General features: G+C 40.0%; 3 protein-coding genes across 3 annotated transcripts; all 3 read left to right on the top strand.

The window, feature by feature from the left end:
* Window positions 1–3,107: 3,107 nt before the first annotated feature.
* Window positions 3,108–6,660, top strand: LOC109630107 (extracellular calcium-sensing receptor-like). Its single transcript, XM_069534480.1, has 6 exons — window positions 3,108–3,308; window positions 3,398–3,686; window positions 3,857–4,669; window positions 4,828–5,055; window positions 5,211–5,337; window positions 5,429–6,660. Exons 1-6 carry the CDS (start codon window positions 3,109–3,111, stop codon window positions 6,340–6,342), a joined length of 2,571 nt encoding a protein of 856 aa, XP_069390581.1. The 5' UTR covers window position 3,108; the 3' UTR covers window positions 6,343–6,660.
* Window positions 6,661–11,993: 5,333 nt separating this feature from the next.
* LOC109630066 (extracellular calcium-sensing receptor-like) lies at window positions 11,994–15,220 on the top strand. Its single transcript, XM_020088076.2, has 6 exons — window positions 11,994–12,196; window positions 12,315–12,585; window positions 12,682–13,485; window positions 13,663–13,893; window positions 13,984–14,107; window positions 14,192–15,220. The coding sequence occupies exons 1-6, from the start codon at window positions 11,994–11,996 to the stop codon at window positions 15,103–15,105; spliced, it is 2,547 nt and encodes an 848-aa protein (XP_019943635.2). The 3' UTR covers window positions 15,106–15,220.
* A 1,473-nt stretch (window positions 15,221–16,693) lies between these two features.
* LOC109630065 (extracellular calcium-sensing receptor-like) lies at window positions 16,694–19,657 on the top strand. The gene is made up of 5 exons (XM_020088075.2): window positions 16,694–16,969; window positions 17,058–17,891; window positions 17,995–18,216; window positions 18,317–18,440; window positions 18,589–19,657. The coding sequence occupies exons 1-5, from the start codon at window positions 16,718–16,720 to the stop codon at window positions 19,506–19,508; spliced, it is 2,352 nt and encodes a 783-aa protein (XP_019943634.2). The 5' UTR covers window positions 16,694–16,717; the 3' UTR covers window positions 19,509–19,657.
* The last annotated feature ends 538 nt before the right edge of the window (window positions 19,658–20,195 follow it).

A 20,195-nucleotide genomic window follows, 5' to 3' on the forward strand; every position in this document is an offset into this window, starting at 1 on the left:
CACATATTCATACTCCAACTAAAGTAAGAACGGGGGAGACACCTCCAACTATAAAACAGTGTACAATAATCATAATAATACTTATAATAAAACAGTTCTGCCCCTATTCTTTACATCTAAACATAAGTAGTGTCACACTATAATCAAATAAAAACCTTGAAATGTCATTGAATTGAATTTTCACTCCCACACATGCACTAAACTAAATGAGCAAACTCAGAAACACAAGCGTTCCCCTGAATAAATGACGGAAATCAATACAACAGCTAAACTGAATGAAGCAGCATAAATATGGGAAAAGAATGATTAATAAAGTTCTCAAATACACAAAACAAAGAACAAATTAAAATACATGCTTGGAGTGAAAGTCCCAGAGTAAAGATGTTGTAATACAGTCTCACTTCAACAAACTGGGAGTCAGTTTGTCTGATAGTCTTTCAGATTCTCAAAACTGAAACAAAGCTAAACCCTCATCCTTCTTCTTATTCTACCTGATTAACACCCACAGCTGCACCTCTCCTAAGGTTTTACAATCTGACATCCAAAGACAATTTGAGAACCTAAAATTCAACTATAGTTAATATACAGGGGAAGTGACGGGGAAATAAATGAATACAGCCTTACTTGGGATTCCAAGATGTATGTAGTTCCCAGTATAGAAGAAATCGAGTGACAGCAGTTCACCATTGTGACCAAAATTAGGTTTAAGATGAGGTAAGGTGATAGGATGCTGAAAATGTGCTCATGTTGGGTTTAATAATGACTTTAATGTTTGGGAATGTGGTTTTGAATTACACAAGATCAGGTCAGGATTCACCAGAATGAATAACAACACTCTTACCTGAAGCCAAAACTGCTACAAACATATCACAACATGAAATGACCCCAATGATCCCCGAGCTCAGAGCAAATATCAATGTGTAAATGTGTAACTGCTTAACTCTATATTATATTATTATAGAACTAATAAAATAAGTTTCTAGTGAGTTGCAATAAAGCATGAGGCCTCTAGACCCAGAATTCCCCCGACATGTAAAACAATATTCGACACTGTTACAAGTTCACAAAAACACTGATGCAATATGACAAAAACAAGTCTTACACATGTACACAAAAAACAAAGTTGAAAAAAGGCTAAGACGAGTCCTCATCTGTTGTGCACATGATGTTATTACCCAGGAGTTTGACTCCTGTGAGAAAACAAAGGATCCACTGGGCTCTGTAATGCAAACACAACAGATTGCTTCATCAGGAACAACAGGTGTCTTGTTTCCTCAAGCAGAAAAAGTCTTCATTAATCAACACCTTTGTCACAACATGTACATGTTCAATTTCAATTGATTAAGGGTTTGTTGTGATCTCTCTCTGACGGCCTCTTTATTTGTTTCCTCTGCTGTGACCTCAGGATGAAGTCTGCAATTCTTCGGTCTGTTACTTTTCTGAATCATCGGTTATACTTTTCAAAAAGTAATCATGTTAATGTGAGGAATTTGTTTCTGATTATTGTCAACCTTAGAAGAGCATGGAGGCCCGAAATCTCCATTGTGTTTCACTGTGTGTTAATTTTCAGCAATATAATGATAGAAAATGTCCAGATACAGAAGCCAGGCCGGCATTAAACTATTTTATTAACACGTAATCACTAAATTGTCTTTGTTTTTTAAATTAAATTCAGCTTCACCAGCCATCTCCTGATTACATGACTGAGTTTGTTTTCTGCTTCTTCAGGGTAGATTTACTGACAGAAAATATAGGAACGTCCTGTTCACGTTCACTCTCAAAGTTTCCCAGTACAACCACAGACTCAGCTGCTGGTTACTGAGCAGCTCCACTGAAATTTTACTATTTTGCTTAAGGACACCACTGTGATGTTGATGACAGAGGGGGAACTCTGGATGTCACTTTCCTCCAACCCAAGAAAGTCCTGCCAGTCTGAGGTTTGAGCTAGTGCAGTCCGCTTCTCTGGCCTTTATTCCACCACTGACCTCATGATCACAGTTTTTAATGTTTTCATGTTTTGTGTATGAACTTTCTCTCACAGACCCAACAGAATGCCGCTGCATCTGTGCTGATGACAAATAAACTGAATAAATCACTCGTTGATTTTTAATTGTTTCTGCTTCAGAATGATAAATGATGTGCTGTCAGGTTGTCTTTGTTTATTATGGCAGTGAAAACGGGATCAACCATGGTCAGGATCAACTATCAAATGGATATATTACATAGAGCAAATACAGCATCTACATTGTCAAATGTTCAAATTATTTTAAAATTGTCCAAAATTTGTCCAAAGATATCCGATTTTTTTGTTGTTTCTAGACATTGAACTATTAAAAGAGAAGGCTACAATCATTCAGATAAAACTATAATGGCACTGAGCAGAGAGAAAACCCCTTGCAAGGCTCAACAGTTCCCTAAAATTCAATCAAGCTGTGAATGACACACACTCAAACTGTCCACTCCCTACATTTGTCGGATTTCTTTCATCAAGATCAGGAATTATCCTGTAAACAGTGAAAATATTTTTTAAAACTGTTCTTGAAATATTAAATATATTTAAAAAATCCTAGATCCGCCCCTTGATCTACATCCACACAAAATAATGTATAATTGTTTCTTCTCTGACTCATAACATATTTTTCCACTAAGCTTTGAGGAATTCTGTTTAGTTGTTTTTTGTAAACCTGTTCACAATCACACAAATCAACCCATGAACAAATAGACTGGTGGGAAAACATAATTGACAGAGTTAATAAATCTGTTTTATTTACCCAATTATATATACCAATACATATAACCAACATTGCTGTTAATTGACTACTGTTGTTTCATGGGGTTCATTAAATAACTATGTTAAGACCTGAAGATTTGCTCAGATTTGAGATGCGGCCTGAAGCTACTTCCATAGTAAAAGCAAAAGTAAACAGTATATATTTGAGCGCATACCTACTACATGATACTCTATTACTGTACATACCACATCCGTCTTTTCCCAGGGGGCCTTTCCACTCAGATCTCTGCATGGATATGAATTTGATCATGCATATGCAGGGTATAAAGGGTGCAGTGGGGGACAGTGCTGAAGAAGCCAGCCTGCAGAGGGAAGCCATGCCTCTGCTGAAGCTCATCCTCCTGGTTTTTCTGATCAAGGGGGGGAATCCTCTGTGCCGGCTGCAGGGGACTGTGCAACCCCCTGAGCTTACCAAGGCTGGAGACTTCACATTAGGTGGCATTTTCACCTTCCGCACTGGCTACAGGGGCAGTGTGCCCACATTTCACACCTCACCCCCTCCTCCAAAGTGCCTGAAGTAAGTATGTGTTTTTGTGTTTGAAGTTTGATATTGTTCTCTGATGTGCTTTCTTGCTTAAATCATTCTAAATACTTTTTTTTTCCTAGCATCAATGTAAGAGAATTCAAATTTGCCCAGACTATGATCTTTGCAATCGAGGAAATAAATCAAAATCCTGCTATTCTCCCAAACCATACACTGGGCTACAAGATATATAATTCCTGTGGGATGACAAACATCATCAAGGCTGCTATAGATTTAACCAACGGGCACAGAGAGATCATAGACGAGAGGAACTGTACCAAGGCTGACACTGCCCTGGTTGTACTAGGACACTCTGCGTCTGCACCCACCATGGGATTCGCTCGGGTTATAGGACGATTTCACATACCAGTGGTAAAGATTGACCTTTATTCCTTGAGTCTCTGTAAAATCATTAATCTTTGAATCACTGTCAAATGGTTGTGGAAACGTCTAACTCTACATTTTGAATAATAGAGATGCTTTCTTCATATGTGGTATATGACATGTATAGTGAAGTTTTTTTTAAATTTATTTTGTAACAGATAAGCCACTTTGCAACCTGTGTGTGTCTGAGCAACAGAGAGGAGTTTCCATCCTTCTTCCGAACCATTCCCAGCGATCTCCACCAGAGCCGAGCGTTAGCAAAGCTGGTCAAGTTCTTCGGCTGGACCTGGGTGGGGGCGATAAGTAATAAAAATGACTACGGCATCAACGGGATCACTTCATTCATACACGCTGCGCAGGAAGAGGGGGTGTGCATTGAGTATTACCAGGCCTTTGAGCAGACAGGTTCTCTCCGCGAGTTGACGAAAGTGGTTGAAACTGTGAAGCACTCCACCTCCAAAGTCATTGTGGCCTTCATGTCGCACAGAGAGGTTAAAGTGTTGGCAGCAGAGTTGTACAAGCAGAACATCACAGGGCTGCAGTTTGTCGGCAGCGACGCCTGGATCACAGATAACTCTCTGGCTGACAGTGAGGGACACAGCATCCTAGAGGGCTCCCTGGGCTTCGTCGTCAGCCGAGCTCAGATCCCGGGGCTGGAGGAGCACCTGAGGCGGCTCCGTCCCTCACAGTTCCCCAACAGCCAGTTTGTCAGAGACTTCTGGGAAGAAACGTTTGACTGCTCTCTGGGTAACAACACAAACACACAAAAGAAGCTGTGCAGCGGCTCAGAGAGCCTGCAGAATGTTGAAACATATTTTACAGATGTTTCAGAGCTGAGATTCACAAACAATGTGTACAAGTCGGTTTATGCAGCTGCTCATGCTCTGCATAACCTGGTCACGTGTGAAGAGAAGATGGACCCTTCCTATAATGGCAGCTGTGCCGATCCCAAACACATTGAACCATGGCAGGTGAGTGGCGAGAGCCACTGCATATTAAAAGAACACATGCAAATAGAAAAACAACTTCATCAACACATTCACTCTCTCTGCCAACGTTTACATAACAATCAAATTATACAGAGAACAAGAGAAATTTAATCTCAGTCTCTCCTCCCTTGTCTTGACAGGTGCTTCATTATTTACAGAATATCAACTTCACAACAAGTCAGGGGGAGAGAGTGACTTTCGACCAGAATGGAGATTCACCAGCCAGATATGAACTCATAAATTTGCAGCGCGTCACTTCAGCGACCGCACACGTTTCCACAGTCGGTGTTTTTGACGCCATTCTGCCCGGCGAGCGTCAGTTTATCATGAACGGCATGAAGATAGTTTGGGGTGGAGGAAGTTATACGGTACAAATTCATATTGCTTTGTTCTCACATTTCTGGGTTGTCAGTCAAAATGTCCTGCTCCACAACATTTCATAATTTAATCGAATCAACTGAGATACAAACACAGATAAAATGTGCAGTGTATGGGTCACATGCAAACTCCCCAACATTTGCAGCAGGTGCCTGTGTCCGTGTGCAGTGAGAGCTGTCCCCCAGGAAAACGCAAAGCCCTGCAGAAAGGAAAACCTGTCTGCTGCTATGACTGTGTACCGTGCGCAGAAGGAGAAATCAGCAAAGTTAAAGGTTTAAGAGAAATAAATTAATTTTCACACATTGACTAAATACTCAAGTTTGCTTTTGATCTAACCAGCTTCTTTGTCTCTTTCAAAAACAGACTCTGTGGAGTGTTTCAGATGTCCCATTGATTACTGGCCAAACACCAGAGGAGACACATGCATCTTGAAGGAAATTGAATTTCTGTCCTATGCGGAGTTCATGGGGATCATTTTAACATTCATTTGTTTGCTGGGAGCAGTTCTGACTGTTGTGATTGCATTGGTGTTCTTTCACTTCCGGGAAACTCCCATTGTCAGGGCCAACAACTCCGAGCTGAGCTTCCTGCTGCTCTTCTCCTTGACTCTGTGCTTCCTGTGTTCCCTGACCTTCATCGGCCGGCCCTCTGAGTGGTCCTGCATGCTGAGACACACTGCGTTCGGCATCACCTTCGTCCTCTGCATCTCTTGTGTCCTTGGGAAAACTATAGTGGTGTTAATGGCCTTCAGGGCGACACTTCCAGGCAGTAATGCGATGAAATGGTTTGGTCCTGCACAGCAGAGGATCAGTGTTCTGTCATTCACTCTCATACAGGTTTTAATTTGCATTCTTTGGCTGACAATCAATCCACCGTTTCCCAACAAAAACATGAACCACTATAAGGAGAAGATCATACTTGAGTGTGCGCTGGGATCAGCTGTCGGCTTCTGGGCTGTGTTAGGATACATCGGACTCTTAGCCATGTTGTGTTTCGTTCTTGCTTTTTTGGCTCGAAAACTTCCTGATAATTTCAACGAGGCTAAACTGATCACCTTCAGCATGTTGATATTCTGTGCAGTCTGGATCACATTTATTCCCGCATATGTCAGCTCTCCTGGGAAGTTCACTGTGGCTGTGGAGATATTTGCCATCCTGGCTTCAAGTTATGGAATGCTTTTCTGCATTTTTATCCCCAAATGTTATGTTATTTTACTGAGACCAGAACAAAATACCAAAAAGCATTTGATGGGAAAAACAAAAGATATTCAATATTGATTTTAAACCTTATTTTTCAACAGTTTCTCATGTTCATAATATTACTGAGTACCTTTGTGTCGATTAAAGTTGTAAAATTACAATAAAATTTACATTTGTTCAGAACATGTTCCTCTCCACATACTGGTATCTTATACTTGCATATCAATACTCATTTGCACCTTTTTAATTTGCATTGTTTTTGTCCATGTTTTGTTTCAGATCATATATTTTTGTATTGTTTTATTTAATTGTAAATGTTTGCTGCTTCTGATTAGTTTTTAGAGTCTTGTGTTCTATTTCATTGCTGCTTCAGTACTTTTGTTCTTCAGTACTTACCTTTTGTTCCCTCTCATGTACCTCATGTTTTGGAATGACAATAAATCCTCTTGAGTCTCTTGAATCTTGAATGCTTATATTCAAAATGTAAAACAGTATGCAGTAAATAATCAACAACGGTAGATAACCAATAATCATTTTTGACATGTTATACTATTTTGTGTTTTATATCAAAGAAATCATAAGCAGATTCCCTCTTTATTATTAAATTGTTTTTTCAGATGAACAACAATTTTACCTCTAAATTGACTTTTTCACATCAACATTTCATATTAGTCTTGGTTTTTGAATAAAATCTTGAATCAATGTCTTGTTGAATCTTGTTTTCTGTGTCTTTTGACAGACAGGATTTCTGCTGCCATACTTGTTACCCAGGACACTGAATCATTTTGCAACTTTGCCTTCATTTGTTAGTAGATATATTCATAATCAGACCAATGCCAAGAATATATTGTTGCATAAACCATACAGCTCCATTGAATTATTCACTCAACAATTCATATGGCAGCAGTGCATATCATTAACATCATGCAGATTCAGGTCTGGACCTTCTCGTAATGATCAGAAGGGACAAAAAATGTGATCTCAGTGACTTTGATCCAGGCCTTATTGTCCTGGTATGAGAAATTGTGAGACTCCAGACCTCCTGGGATTGTCACACAAAACTGTCTCTGTAGATTTAACATAGAATGGTGTGAAAAACAAAAAACATGCAGATCTGTGGGTGCAAACACCGTGTTGATAGGAGGAGGAGCAGCATGAATGTGCAGATGATGTGATGTAATCGTGTCAACATGGAGCAGAATGAAGGCCTTACCCAGTCTATAGTACAGTACCTATTAGAAATAAATGCAGTATTAATATTTTATGTATATGCCTCACACAACTGTTGATAACATGATTTCTTTAAGACGCAATGATAATACTGTATGCACTGAACAACATGTTTGCAAACACATGCACAGGAATCAGTATGAACTGTACGGCCTTCATTTATTTGCTGTCAACAGCCAAACTGACCATAATTTGGAAACCAGGCTCATGTGTATTCTCAACAGATTCATTTGTCACTCAGGTCCTACACAAAAACAAAAATTTGCATGTTCCTCTGAGAGTGGCCCAATAAGTTGCCTCCTACCACTGGTTAGCAGAGAGGAAGCTATAAAACATGTCCTTTGAGCAAACGTGACGGTGCCGAAGGCGAGGCTCTGAGATGACAACAGTCACGTTTGTCCTCTTAACACTGTTCACTGGGATGGTGTCGTCTGGCTCATGGCTCAACCTGGACCAGTGTGCTGAGCTCACTCGGTTTGGGAGTGATGACGGCTGCAGCTCTAACGCATCGTCTCAAAATGCTGTTACTCATGACACAACACAACTGACAGTGAAATGTGAGGGGTGAGTATATTGTGGTAAATGACTTAACCTGCCAATGTTTTGTCCATTTCCTCCATCCTGTCTCTTGCTTGTTGACTTGTTTAATTTTCTGTCTTTTCTCGTCAAGCACATAAAAAACCCTGGAGTGGTTCCCACAGATGAATCAGCAATTAGCCTGTAGTTTAATGATTCCTCTGTGAGGAACCAGCCTGAATTACGGGCGTCATGAACATGCCTCAAAAGACAATTAGACAATCTCTAGAGGAGCTTTTATGGGTCAATTACAATTTAAAGCAATTTGAACTAATTAGAGACAATCAGTTTATTATGCTTTTTTATGCTGCATTGTTGAATTCAGGTTTTTTTTAGCTCATGTGGCTAATGATGGCGAGCCCTAGAGAAAATAATGCAATGCAAGACAGTAATAACGTGTTATGAATGTGTGACATTTTGCTGCACAATGAAATCATGAACTGGAATTTGTCTTTTTTATTCGTCTGTTTAGTTTTCCTGATGTGAGAGCAGCCCCTGAGAGGATCTTCACACAGCACAGGATCACAGAGGGGTGCTGTTTATTTCCTGGTCTAACAGTGAACCTCATGTTCTTTAATGGTTATGTGAAAAGAGTGAAGGAAACTGTGAATGGAGAGAAGCGAAACAGGCGTGTCTGCAAACAGCAGCAGCTGCTGGTGTATTTCCAGTCAAAAACCAGCTGTGTTTTACATACAGTCGAGGTGAGCGCCAGAGTTTTACAGTAATGAAACTCACGTTATCAGAATTTCTCCTCTTTCCAATTTATTAAAAATGTGTAAATAAGCTTCTGTGTTTTGTCTGAAAATTCCTTCATAGGTAAAGATTGATAATCAGTGCACAGATTTGAGTTATAGAGGTATCTTTCCTCCATCTGTCCTGAAATCTGCAGCACACTGCTCACACATCACTACCCTCTTTCTGGAGAACCCCTGGAAAACAATGGATTGCATCTGCATCTGTAAATCATGCAACTTTAAGTTCAGAAATCAGCAGGTTATTTTGTGCAGAGAACTTGAACCTGGATTTATCTTCATCCCGAACCAGGTGAGCATGATGTCCTCTGAAGAGTCAAAAAGGCCTGATGTCAGGATCTGCTGTTTACAGGTTTAAACATTATTATAGTCATCTGTAAAACCAGATATATTTAAACCATGCCAGGTATGTATTAGTTGTAATCAAGCTCATAAAAGAAGGTTATTTCATTAACAGGGATGCATGTTGTCAAGATATGTAACTGATATTATCACTATGTTAAAATATGCAGGAGGTTGCACAGAAGTATTTTATTGTGTTGTGTGTAATAAATCAGTGATTACAGTGTGCTGTAACAATTTGGATCAACAGATGCTAAGTTGCAGGAAAAGCATCCATATACCAAAACCTTGAAATTATAAAAATTCGGATGAATCGAGTGGTGTTTGAAGGCCTCATATACTGCAGCAGCCATTTAAAAACCTTTTCAGGCCTTCAAGAAGAAAGCAAATTAATTTATGCAAGATATTTGCACAGATTTCAGTGCGCAGATGTTCAGCTAGATTTCTTACAGCTCCGGCACCTCAGCCAAGCCTGAAAATGTTTGACTGTGAATGTTTTTTTTTTTTTGCCTTGTATCAACAGATGCTGCAAATGTTCTGTGCAAAACAATGTGATAGAGAAGTCTTTCCAAGTGAAGCAGGTAATATACAAAAACGAGTCCTTCCTTCATGACAAAAGAGCATATTTATATATTCCTTAATCTTTTTCATCATTAGCTGTAAAACATTTTCTGACGATGGCATCAAATTCATTGTGTGCACAGGAAGGGTGGAGAGTGGGCAGCCTGTCACCAGCAGATGGGTTGGACATTTTTTTCTGGCCGCCGTGTTACTTCTTGGAACGTACATAAGAAGAATGAAACTGTCACCCAGCAGCATCAGTGCTGTTAATGACAGTAACTCCACAATGGCGATGCTCTTAAGCCTCACACTGCACTCCTTCACCATCCAGCAGCCCTCTGTGTGGTCCAGCATCACTGTGGGGGTCTCTGTCGCCGTCTACCTCTCTTGTGCTTTGGGGAGAGCTGTGCATGTGTTACTCACCTACAGGGCTGTCATGAAACTGCTATGTCCGACACAGCAGCATTTCGGAGCTCTGCCTCTCACTGTTCTGTTCCTCTGGTTGACCTGCAGCCTTCGTCTGCTGAATGTGAAACACTGGATGGAAGACACACTTGTTGAGGGCAACGTAGGATCAACACTGAGTTCCTGGGCTTTGTTAGAGCTGCTGGCCACTTTGTACTGCATGTCTGTTTCACTTCTCAGTCTGCTACAATTCATCCTGATGAAAGTGAATTTTTTGAGTTTACTCTTACATGTGCAACTGGTTACCCGTCTTCAAAATTCAAGGATACCAACAAAGTATGTACTGGTTGTTAAGATACGCAGGTTCATTTAAAATTCATTAAAATTTGATATTTTCAAGCATGTATTTTCACCATTAATGACATTGCAATTTGATTCAAAAATGTGGATTGAAAAAAATAAAAAAGTTAATAAAAGTTAATAATTCAATGTAATTTCCCCTAATTTATGTTTTCTTGTAATATCTAGCTCCCAGCGTTAATAACCCAGTTTTTTTGGATCAAAGTATAGAATACATATAAAATATATCTAAAACACTTGTACATGGCTGTTGATGATGTGTGTTCATGTGTGCCCCTCTCTTGTCAAAGTGTACTAATGTGTAACGTGTAATGTGACAAGAACTCACACTCCCTGTGCTGTGTTGATAATCCACCACTTGCAATGCAAAGGACAGGTTCCTGGTGCTTTTTTGTTGGACCTATCATGAATGGTTGCTGGTAATTTGATGACACTTGTCACTTTTGTTTCTCAGAAATGTTTAATATATATAGATATATAAAAATAAAGCTGTAGGAAAAAGGAAAGAGACATGTGTGACTTGACATATCAGGTTCAAGAAGCCAAGAAAAGACACCTTGACCTTTGACCACTCACATCTGATCAGTTAATCCTTGAGTCTAGTGTAAATGTCTGTGCCAGATGTGAGGAAACTTGAACCTTTGACCACTAAACTCTAATCAGTTCATCTTTGTGAATGTTTGTATCAAATTTGCACAAATTTCCCAGAAAGGTGTTCTAGAGATATCACTTTTACAAGAATGGGACACTGGGTGCAAACTACCAGTCATCTTGGGGGGTTGGAGACCACTTGATTGACACTATAGATCCCCTGAAAGCCTCAACAGCAAAATTCTGGGGGGTCACTGAAAAAGATTAAACATTTTCAATATTATTTGTCACTCATTATTGTCATAAAATGTATTTTAATATGTTCGTAGTTCAACTGCCACAGACGACATGAGACATGACCCACACAGCCAGGACATCAGGGTTAAACGATCCGGATCCATGATAGGACATTATTGATTAACAACACAATACACGCGATGTTCAGTTAGTGTGAAGAGCGACAGATTGGGGGGGGGGGGGTTCTCCACACAGCGGACTTAGTGTTGAGAGTTCGTCCAAGTTTTGAAAAACGGGTCACAATAGGAAATTCAACCAAACAAAAATAATCAGCAAAGCTCTAACTAAGTGCTCAACATTCACCACATTCAGCTGGTGAATACACATCTCCAAACAGTTTGTCGTATGAATATAATAATATGCTATACCATATTATTTATTCCTATTATTACACAATGTATTTAATATTTTAGAATAGGTGAATCAGTTCTGTGTTCTACAAGTCAGTCATCAGGCTGGGTTACTTAGAAGTGCAGTAATGCATTAAGAATAATCTTATGGGAATTGGGAGTATGTTCACATTGGCTGTCGAGGCTTCTCCCATGGTACAAAAAACTACTATAAAGGTCAGTTCCCCGGTCAGAGTTGCCTCGGTGAAGGGTAGGGAGACTCGTGATGGGTTGGTTCACTTGTATCTTCTTCACTCTGCTGGCAGGGATAAAGTCAGAAAAACAAACTTGCAAAGTGATAGGACAAACAGGGTTCAAGGAATTTTCTAAAGATGGTGATCTCATTATCGGAGGAGTTTTCTCTTTGTCTAGTAGACGCAAGTTGATTGACAATGGCTACCAGGCATTGCCTTATGCATACTGCGAAAAGTAAGTGAATATATGGTAAAACCTGTGTATGATATGTAATCAGGATGTAACATGTCTTATGTGGGAATGTAATCATCTCTAATGTCATTTATTAGTAACAAGCAAACACTGTTTGTAGGTTGAATGACAGGGAACTGAAGTTTGCCAGGATAGTGATGTTTACAGTGGAGGAGATCAACAGAGATACTAAGCTCCTGCCTGGACTCAGTCTGGGCTACAGGCTGTACAATGGCTGTGGGAGTGAAAACCTGATTCGAGCAGCAGTAGAAGCCGTAAATGGAGAGGACTCAAAGGGCTGCGCTGATCAGATACAGGCTCTCCTGGGCCATTCATCCTCCGGAGTGAGTGAAGACATAAACATCATACTCAGCCAGCTGTCTATTCCACAGGTGAGACGAATGATTGGAAACAACTGAGATTTATTTGTTTCATCTTTGAAGAAAGTATATACTGCCTTGTGTTTAACATGTTTTCTTTCTTTGAAGGTGAGCCATCTCTCCACTTGTGCTTGTTTGAGTGACAAAAGGCGGTTTCCCACATTCTTCAGAACTGTGCCAAGTGACCGCTTCCAAGTCATCGGTCTGGTGCAGCTCATGAAATTCTTTGACTGGCGCTGGGTGGGGATTATTTATTCTGAGGGCTTGTACTCAGACGAAGGTACAACGGAATTTGTGAAAGAAGCAGAAAAAGAGGGCATATGTGTTGAATACCGGTTGCCTCACTCAAATACTGATGAAAAAAAGTTTCTTGCTATTGCGGAGACTCTGAGAGAGTCCTCTTCCAAGGTGGTCCTCTTGTTTTTGTCCTTATTTTACACAAAATCGTTCTTGTCAAAAATAGAGACGTATAACATCACTGGAAAGCAATGGGTTGGCAGTGAGGCTTGGGTCACTCAAGCAGACCTGGCTTCTGACAAGAGAAAGAACCTTTTGCAGGGGGCACTGGGCTTTGCCCTCCCTCAGGCCTCCATACCAGGTCTTGGTGAATTCTTACTCAGCTTGAAACCCTCTGACAAACCACAGAGTGCTATAGTTAAAGATTTCTGGGAGTCGTTCTTTGACTGTAGCTTTTCTCCATCAAACACTTCTGCTATGTGTACTGGCACAGAAGACCTCAGCACAGTCTCCAGTGACTACACAGACGTGACACATTTTAGGGCCGAGAATAATGTGTACAAAGCTGTGTACTTGGTGGCATATGCTATTCACGCACTACTGCAATGTCACAATGGCTCAAATCCCACCTCTGGAAAGTCCTGCGTGACCAAAGACGAAGTTCGGCCTAAATTAGTAAGTTCTGGTATATTTACTCGGACATAAGATACTTAATATTAATTTTTTCCTTTCTTGGATGTTAATGCAAAATCTTTTACATTTGAATATTTGCTACCAATCTTATTGGTTTCTCTTTTGCTTTCAAGTTATATACAGCAAATATGCTGAAATGACCTGATTGTCCTCCTACAGGTGTTGGAGCACATTAAGTATGTGAACTTCACGACACAGAGTGGGGCCAAGGTTTTCTTTGATGAAAACGGTGACTCAGTTGCCCAGTATGACTTAGTTAACTGGCAAATAAAAGACGATGGCTCTGTTGAGATTGTAAACATTGGTCAATATGACACATCTCTTCCAGAGGGGGAAAAATTCCAACTAAAAGACAACACCAGGATAGTTTGGGGAGGAAACAGTATTGAGGTGAAGTGATCTGTCTACTCTGTCTCAGCTGATTATCAGTCTTTTCATACAATGCATTTATGAATTTTCACATGTGTTTTCTCTAATCAGGTGCCGAGGTCTGTTTGCAGAGAGCCTTGTCCCCCAGGGACTCGAAAGGCAATAAACAAGCGTAAACCTGTGTGCTGCTTCGACTGCTTTGAGTGCCCCGAGGGAACAATTAGTAATGAGACAAGTGAGTCAGGATTTGTCAAATTAATTCATTCATGTTTGCGAAAGATGTGTGATTCTAAATATCTCTCTCTATCTCCACTCTTAGATTCTCCAGACTGTCTGATATGTCCACCTGAATTTTGGCCAAATGAAATGAAAGACCAGTGTCTCCCAAAGCCGACTGAGTACCTCTCCTACAAAGAGATCATGGGGGCACTTTTAACTGGATTTAGTTGTGTTGGCGTATTTTTATCTCTGCTGACATCAATAATTTTTTTGACTCACAAAGAGACTCCCATTGTTAAAGCCAACAACTCTGAGCTGAGCTTCCTGCTGCTCTTCTCTCTAAAACTCTGTTTCCTGTGCTCCCTGACCTTCATCGGCCGGCCCTCTGAGTGGTCCTGCATGCTGCGGCACACTGCGTTCGGAATCACCTTCGTCCTCTGCATCTCTTGTGTCCTGGGAAAAACTATAGTGGTGTTAATGGCCTTCAGGGCGACACTTCCAGGCAGAAATGTGATGAAATGGTTTGGTCCTACACAACAGAGGATCAGTGTTCTGACTTTGACCCTGGTTCAGGTTGTCATTTGTGTACTCTGGCTCACAACCAACCCTCCGTTCCCAAAGATGAACATGAAATACTATAAAGAAAAGATCATCTTAGAGTGTGCTCTGGGGTCAGCTGTTGGGTTCTGGGCTGTGCTGGGCTACATCGGACTTCTTGCTCTCTTGTGTTTCATTCTTGCTTTTTTTGCCAGGAAGCTGCCAGACAGCTTTAATGAGGCCAAACTGATCACCTTCAGCATGCTGATATTCTGTGCCGTCTGGATCACATTCATCCCGGCATATGTCAGCTCTCCTGGGAAGTTCACTGTGGCTGTGGAGATATTTGCTATCCTGGCCTCCAGCTTTGGCTTGCTGACATGCATTTTTGTTCCAAAATGCTACATTATCATATTCAGGCCAGAACAAAACTCCAAAAAACATTTGATGGGAAAAATACAACCAAGAACACTTTGAGCTGTAGTTTTAAAAGTGTGCTCCAAAACAAATGTTGAGTTAACTGCACAAACATTAGTTTCACTGCGCCTGACAGATGTTGTAGTAAATTATAACTTGTGATGTGCTGAATAAAGTAAATGAACCAAATCAAGTCTTCCTCATTTTTATTTATAAACTCATTTGAGCAGTGTAAGCAGTATGTGAGATTTCATTATATTGATTTTGAATGTAAAATTGTATTATTGAATTTAAACACATTCAACAGAAATATGTACACCTATATAGTTTATTCAACTATAAGTGCAGTGAAATAGTCAAATAGTGTAAGGTCAAGAAACAGGTTCCACTATAAACAACTACAACTGCACTCAGTAGACCACATACTTCCACCAAGGCCCAACAGTCAAATGTCACACTCAAATATCAGTTTCTTAGACGTGCTAGATTTTTCTTATCAAGATCCGTTAAAAATATTCTCTGACTAATCAACAAAAACGTTGAGCGATGCCCTGACTCGCAATGTTAAAGAAAGTGAAGCCAAATTCCTGGATCCGGTACTATAATTTAATGGGTTCTTCTTCAACCACATTTTATAGTTACCATCGTGAAGACAAAAGAACACAGATGAAAACATTAGCGCCTGGGCAGAGTAGGCATTAACAAACTTAGCAGCATCACAAACTCAACTACTGTTTCTGGGTATATGTGATTAGTCATTACATATGCACCCCTTGATTATACCATGGAACATGCTAACATGCTAACATGATTAAAAAAATATTTGTAATTTATTATTATTGTTGTCTAACATAACCATTATAGCACAGACAAATGATAAGAAAGTAAAACTGGAAACAAGCAATCACATATTTGTGTATACACTCAGTATTTTATTAGTCTTAAATTATACACTTTGATTTTGTCATTTTTTTGAATGACATGAATTGTGTTTTAATATGTGTCTTGTTTTTTATTTTTTGTATCCTTGTTTTTATTTGTCCTCTATAATAATAATGATTATTATTATTTAGTACTTTATTATAAGAATCAATGACAAAGTATGTTTGTACTAAACTCATTATGTAGCTGGTATGAACACTGTGATATGTACGTAACTGGTTTGGCTAAATTAGACAGGATGTGGAGGATTGTGTGTATATTTGCATACACACACATCCTCTTTCCATGCTGTATCAAACTTACCAATCTAAGATCGCTATGCCCTGTGGGAAATAAATCAACCTTTTATGAAGAGAGCACATCTACCTGCATTCAACACAGCTGTTATAAGAGCTGCCCCCTCATAAAATAAAGTGCAGCAAACATGTGGAGAGCTTTTCTCTTGTCTTTGGTTGCCCTCTACCTAAACAGAGTGTCTGGCTGTGAACTGTTTGCCAGGTTTGATATGCCAAGTTTGTTCAAGCAGGGAGACATAATGATCGGAGGGATTTTCCCAGTTTTCAACAAAGAGATCGGCAGCACTTATACTTTTGAAAAGGAGCCACCTGCAGTGAAGTGTGCTGGGTAAGTTGTATCGGATGTTATAACTATTCAAAGCTGCAGCTCTTTCATTTTAAATCTATTTCTTTTTTTTAGATTTGACCTGCGAGCTTTCCGATGGACCCAAGTGATGATATTTGCAATTGAAGAAATTAACAAACAATCTGCTCTCCTGCCAAACATCACTCTTGGCTACAGGATCCTTAACTCTTGTGCATCTCCCACAAACACGTTACGTGCTGCACTAACACTGGCCAGTGGAGCCGAGGAGATGAAATCAACCTCTCCTTGTCCCCCGGCTGTATCTGCTCTCATAGCAGAGTCTGGATCTTCTCAGTCCTTAGCTGTGGCTGGAACTCTCGGACCATTTCAAGTGCCAATAGTAAGAAATTCTATGTTTTGACTGATGCTCTCATAGTTTGTTTGTAGTATTTGGTTGTTTCAGATTTATTTGTGTGATATTTTCACAGGTGAGTTACTTCTCGACATGTGCCTGCCTGAGTGACAGAGCTAAATACCCCACGTTTTTTCGGACAATCCCCAGCGATTACTTCCAGGCCAAAGCTTTGGCAGCTCTGGTCAAACGTTTTGGTTGGCAGTGGATTGGCACCATACAGTCAGACAATGACTATGGCCGGAATGGGATCCTGGCTTTCACTGAGGAGGTTAGGAAGCTCGGGGTTTGTATCGCATTTGTCGGGACAATTCTACGCACATACACTATGGATAAGATTCTGGATGTTGTGGAAATGATCAAGCAGTCAACAGTTAAAGTCATTCTGGCTTTTGTTCCTGAGGGGGACTTCTATCCCTTGATGAAAGAGGTAGTGAAACAGAATATCACTGGAATTCAGTGGATTGCTAGTGAGGCCTGGATAACGGCAGCTCGACCCTCCACGCCTGAAATCTACCGAGCTTTCGGTGGAGCCCTGGGATTTGTGGTGCAGAAGATGGCCATCCCGAATCTCAAACCATTTCTCACAGGCATCAGCCCTCATGTAGACCCGAGTGCAGCCTTCGTGAAGAATTTCTGGGAGGTTATGGTGGGCTGTCAACCCGCTTTACCCGGTGAACACACAGGATCCAAGGCAACGAATGAAATGTGCACAGGCAATGAGACATTATTATATTCCCAGCATGTGTTCTTTGATGTCACACAGCTCAGAGTGTCCTACAATGTGTATAAAGCAGTCTATGCCATTGCTCATGCCCTGCATGAGCTGGTGTTCTGCCAACTAGCCGGTAAACCAGGAGGAAAACCGATGATGCCGTGTTTGAATGTGTCAGAAATTCAGCCTAAACAGGTGAGAAACCTGCAATGTCTGCAAATAAACTTGATCTATGTGAAAGTTACTTTTTTTATTGACACCTTGAAATGTCTTAACATTAATCTGTTGATTTTCTCAGGTCACTGATCACCTGCAAAGGGTATATTTCAGAAATCAGTTCGGGGACGACGTGTTCTTCAATGAGAATGGCGACCCTCCAGCTTCATATGACATAATCAACTGGCAGCTGAGAGACGGCCATGTGCAACATGTGACAGTGGGTCATTTTGCATCTGCTGCCAATGGTGATTATAAGCTCAGCATCCAGGAGGAAGAGATAATGTGGAGGATAGGGGAGATGGTAATCATGAAGATTTTCTTTTCATACTTTAATCTAAAAAATTCTAAAATAATTGAATAAAAGGATTATCATTTTAATGGGCTGGCACTTTTTTCCTCAGGTTCCCACATCAGTGTGCTCTAATATTTGTCCTGTGGGAACAAGGAAAGCTCAAATTAAAGGAAAACCCTCCTGCTGCTTTGATTGTATCCCCTGTGCTGATGGGACTATTGCCAACTCAACAGGTACCGACACACAAACACAATCCAGTAATTGCATTTATTTAAAAAATGTCTTAGTTTAAAATGTAATATTTAATGTATCACTAAGCGACCATGTCATTCTCTGCAAATATCACAACACAGATGCATGAATTCTTCTTCCCCTCAACAGGTGCAGCAGACTGCACACAGTGTCCACAGGACTTCTGGTCCAGCGAGAGGAAAGACACATGCATTCCCAAAACAGTTGAATTCCTGACCTATTACGAGCCATTGGGAATAGCTATCACGGTTGTATCCCTGCTGGGAGCCTTCCTGTCTGTGGCCACGCTGGTGGTTTTCATCCAGCACAGAGAAACCCCAGTGATAAAGGCCAGCAACGCTGAGCTGAGCTGCTTCCTGCTGTTCTCTCTTTTCCTGTGTTTCCTCTGTCCCCTCACTTTCATCGGCAGGCCCACGGTCTGGACATGCATGCTCCGCCACACAGCTTTCGGCTTGACGTTTGCGCTCTGCATTTCCTGCGTCTTAGGAAAAACAATTGTCGTCGTCATGGCTTTCAAAGCCACGTTTCCTGGCAACCAGGTAGCAGGAAAGTTTGGTCCTGCGCAGCAAAGAATCATAGTTTGCTCCTGCACTTTCATTCAGATTTTGATTTGTATATTGTGGCTTAAGTTAAATCCCCCTTTCCCAGACATGGTTTTCAGATACAGCAATAAGAAGATTGTTTTGGAGTGTAACACAGGCTCTGAAGCTGCTTTCTACGCAGTGCTGGGATATATCGGGCTCCTCGCAATAATTTGTCTGGTCCTGGCATTTCTAGCCAGAAAGTTACCTGACAACTTCAATGAAGCGAAATTCATCACATTCAGTATGTTGATATTCTGTGCGGTCTGGATCACCTTCATCCCAGCATACGTCAGCTCTCCTGGAAAGTTCACTGTAGCTGTGGAAACCTTTGCAATTTTGTCTTCAGCATTTGGTTTGTTCATTTGTATCTTTGCACCTAAATGCTACATAATATTGATCAAACCAGAGAAAAACACCAAGAAACATGTCATGGCAAAAAATCTGAACAAGAAAATATTGGTTTGAATAGTTGCTTCCAACTTTATACAATGTACTGAGTAATTAAACATGGCTTTGTATCATTTAGTCTGAATTTGCATCTATAAAAGTAATAAATGTTCTAAACATAATATGACTTTGTAAAATACACAATACAGTGTGTGAGTTGTCTTGCAGGTGAAACCCATGAACAGGAATGTTTACTGTGATCTTTTATAATTAAAATTGAATTTATCATTTATTTGTGATTTAACTGATGATTTATTATACAATTATTATTAAATAATAGTAATTTAAGCTGTTAAGTGTATTATTTAGTTATTTGATATGCATTATGTCATGAAATAAAAGTGAATGATAATAGCATATAATGCAATAACAATATTAGTTACAATATTTCTAACAGATATTTATGAAATTCATGTGCAAATAAAGCTTAAAACTTATGATTCATAAGTAATAATTCACAAATAATTACCTTTACATACAGTAGAACAGACGGAATGTTTAAAGTAGATTTAAAGATTATCTGTTTGAATGTTTCTACTTTAATTGACTCATATCATCCAAACTATTTTGTATCACTTGACTGTTGGCTCTTGCAAACAATAAAATAATAATAAAATGGAAAAAAATGAAAACAATCGTCAAATTCTTTGAATATTTTTTTCATCACTATCATTTCAAATGAAAGATACAAAAAAGCTACAACTA

The sequence above is a fragment of the Paralichthys olivaceus genome, chromosome 11, assembly GCF_024713975.1.
Source record: "Paralichthys olivaceus isolate ysfri-2021 chromosome 11, ASM2471397v2, whole genome shotgun sequence".
Taxonomy (NCBI): domain Eukaryota; kingdom Metazoa; phylum Chordata; class Actinopteri; order Pleuronectiformes; family Paralichthyidae; genus Paralichthys; species Paralichthys olivaceus.

What these genes read in the sequence shown, in the direction of transcription:
- LOC109630107 (XM_069534480.1), top strand. Translation starts at nt 3,109, where the DNA reads ATGCCTCTGCTGAAGCTCATCCTCCTGGTTTTTCTGATCAAGGGGGGG. An exon ending in GACGATTTCACATACCAGTG is followed by an intron (nt 3,687 to 3,856) that starts GTAAAGATTGAC and finishes ATTTTGTAACAG; the next exon opens with ATAAGCCACTTTGCAACCTG. An exon ending in GGGGTGGAGGAAGTTATACG is followed by an intron (nt 5,056 to 5,210) that starts GTACAAATTCAT and finishes CAACATTTGCAG; the next exon opens with CAGGTGCCTGTGTCCGTGTG.
- LOC109630066 (XM_020088076.2), top strand. Translation starts at nt 11,994, where the DNA reads ATGGGTTGGTTCACTTGTATCTTCTTCACTCTGCTGGCAGGGATAAAG. An exon ending in CCTTATGCATACTGCGAAAA is followed by an intron (nt 12,197 to 12,314) that starts GTAAGTGAATAT and finishes CACTGTTTGTAG; the next exon opens with GTTGAATGACAGGGAACTGA. An exon ending in ACGAAGTTCGGCCTAAATTA is followed by an intron (nt 13,486 to 13,662) that starts GTAAGTTCTGGT and finishes GTCCTCCTACAG; the next exon opens with GTGTTGGAGCACATTAAGTA.
- LOC109630065 (XM_020088075.2), top strand. Translation starts at nt 16,718, where the DNA reads ATGATATTTGCAATTGAAGAAATTAACAAACAATCTGCTCTCCTGCCA. An exon ending in CAGAAATTCAGCCTAAACAG is followed by an intron (nt 17,892 to 17,994) that starts GTGAGAAACCTG and finishes TGATTTTCTCAG; the next exon opens with GTCACTGATCACCTGCAAAG. An exon ending in GACTATTGCCAACTCAACAG is followed by an intron (nt 18,441 to 18,588) that starts GTACCGACACAC and finishes TCCCCTCAACAG; the next exon opens with GTGCAGCAGACTGCACACAG.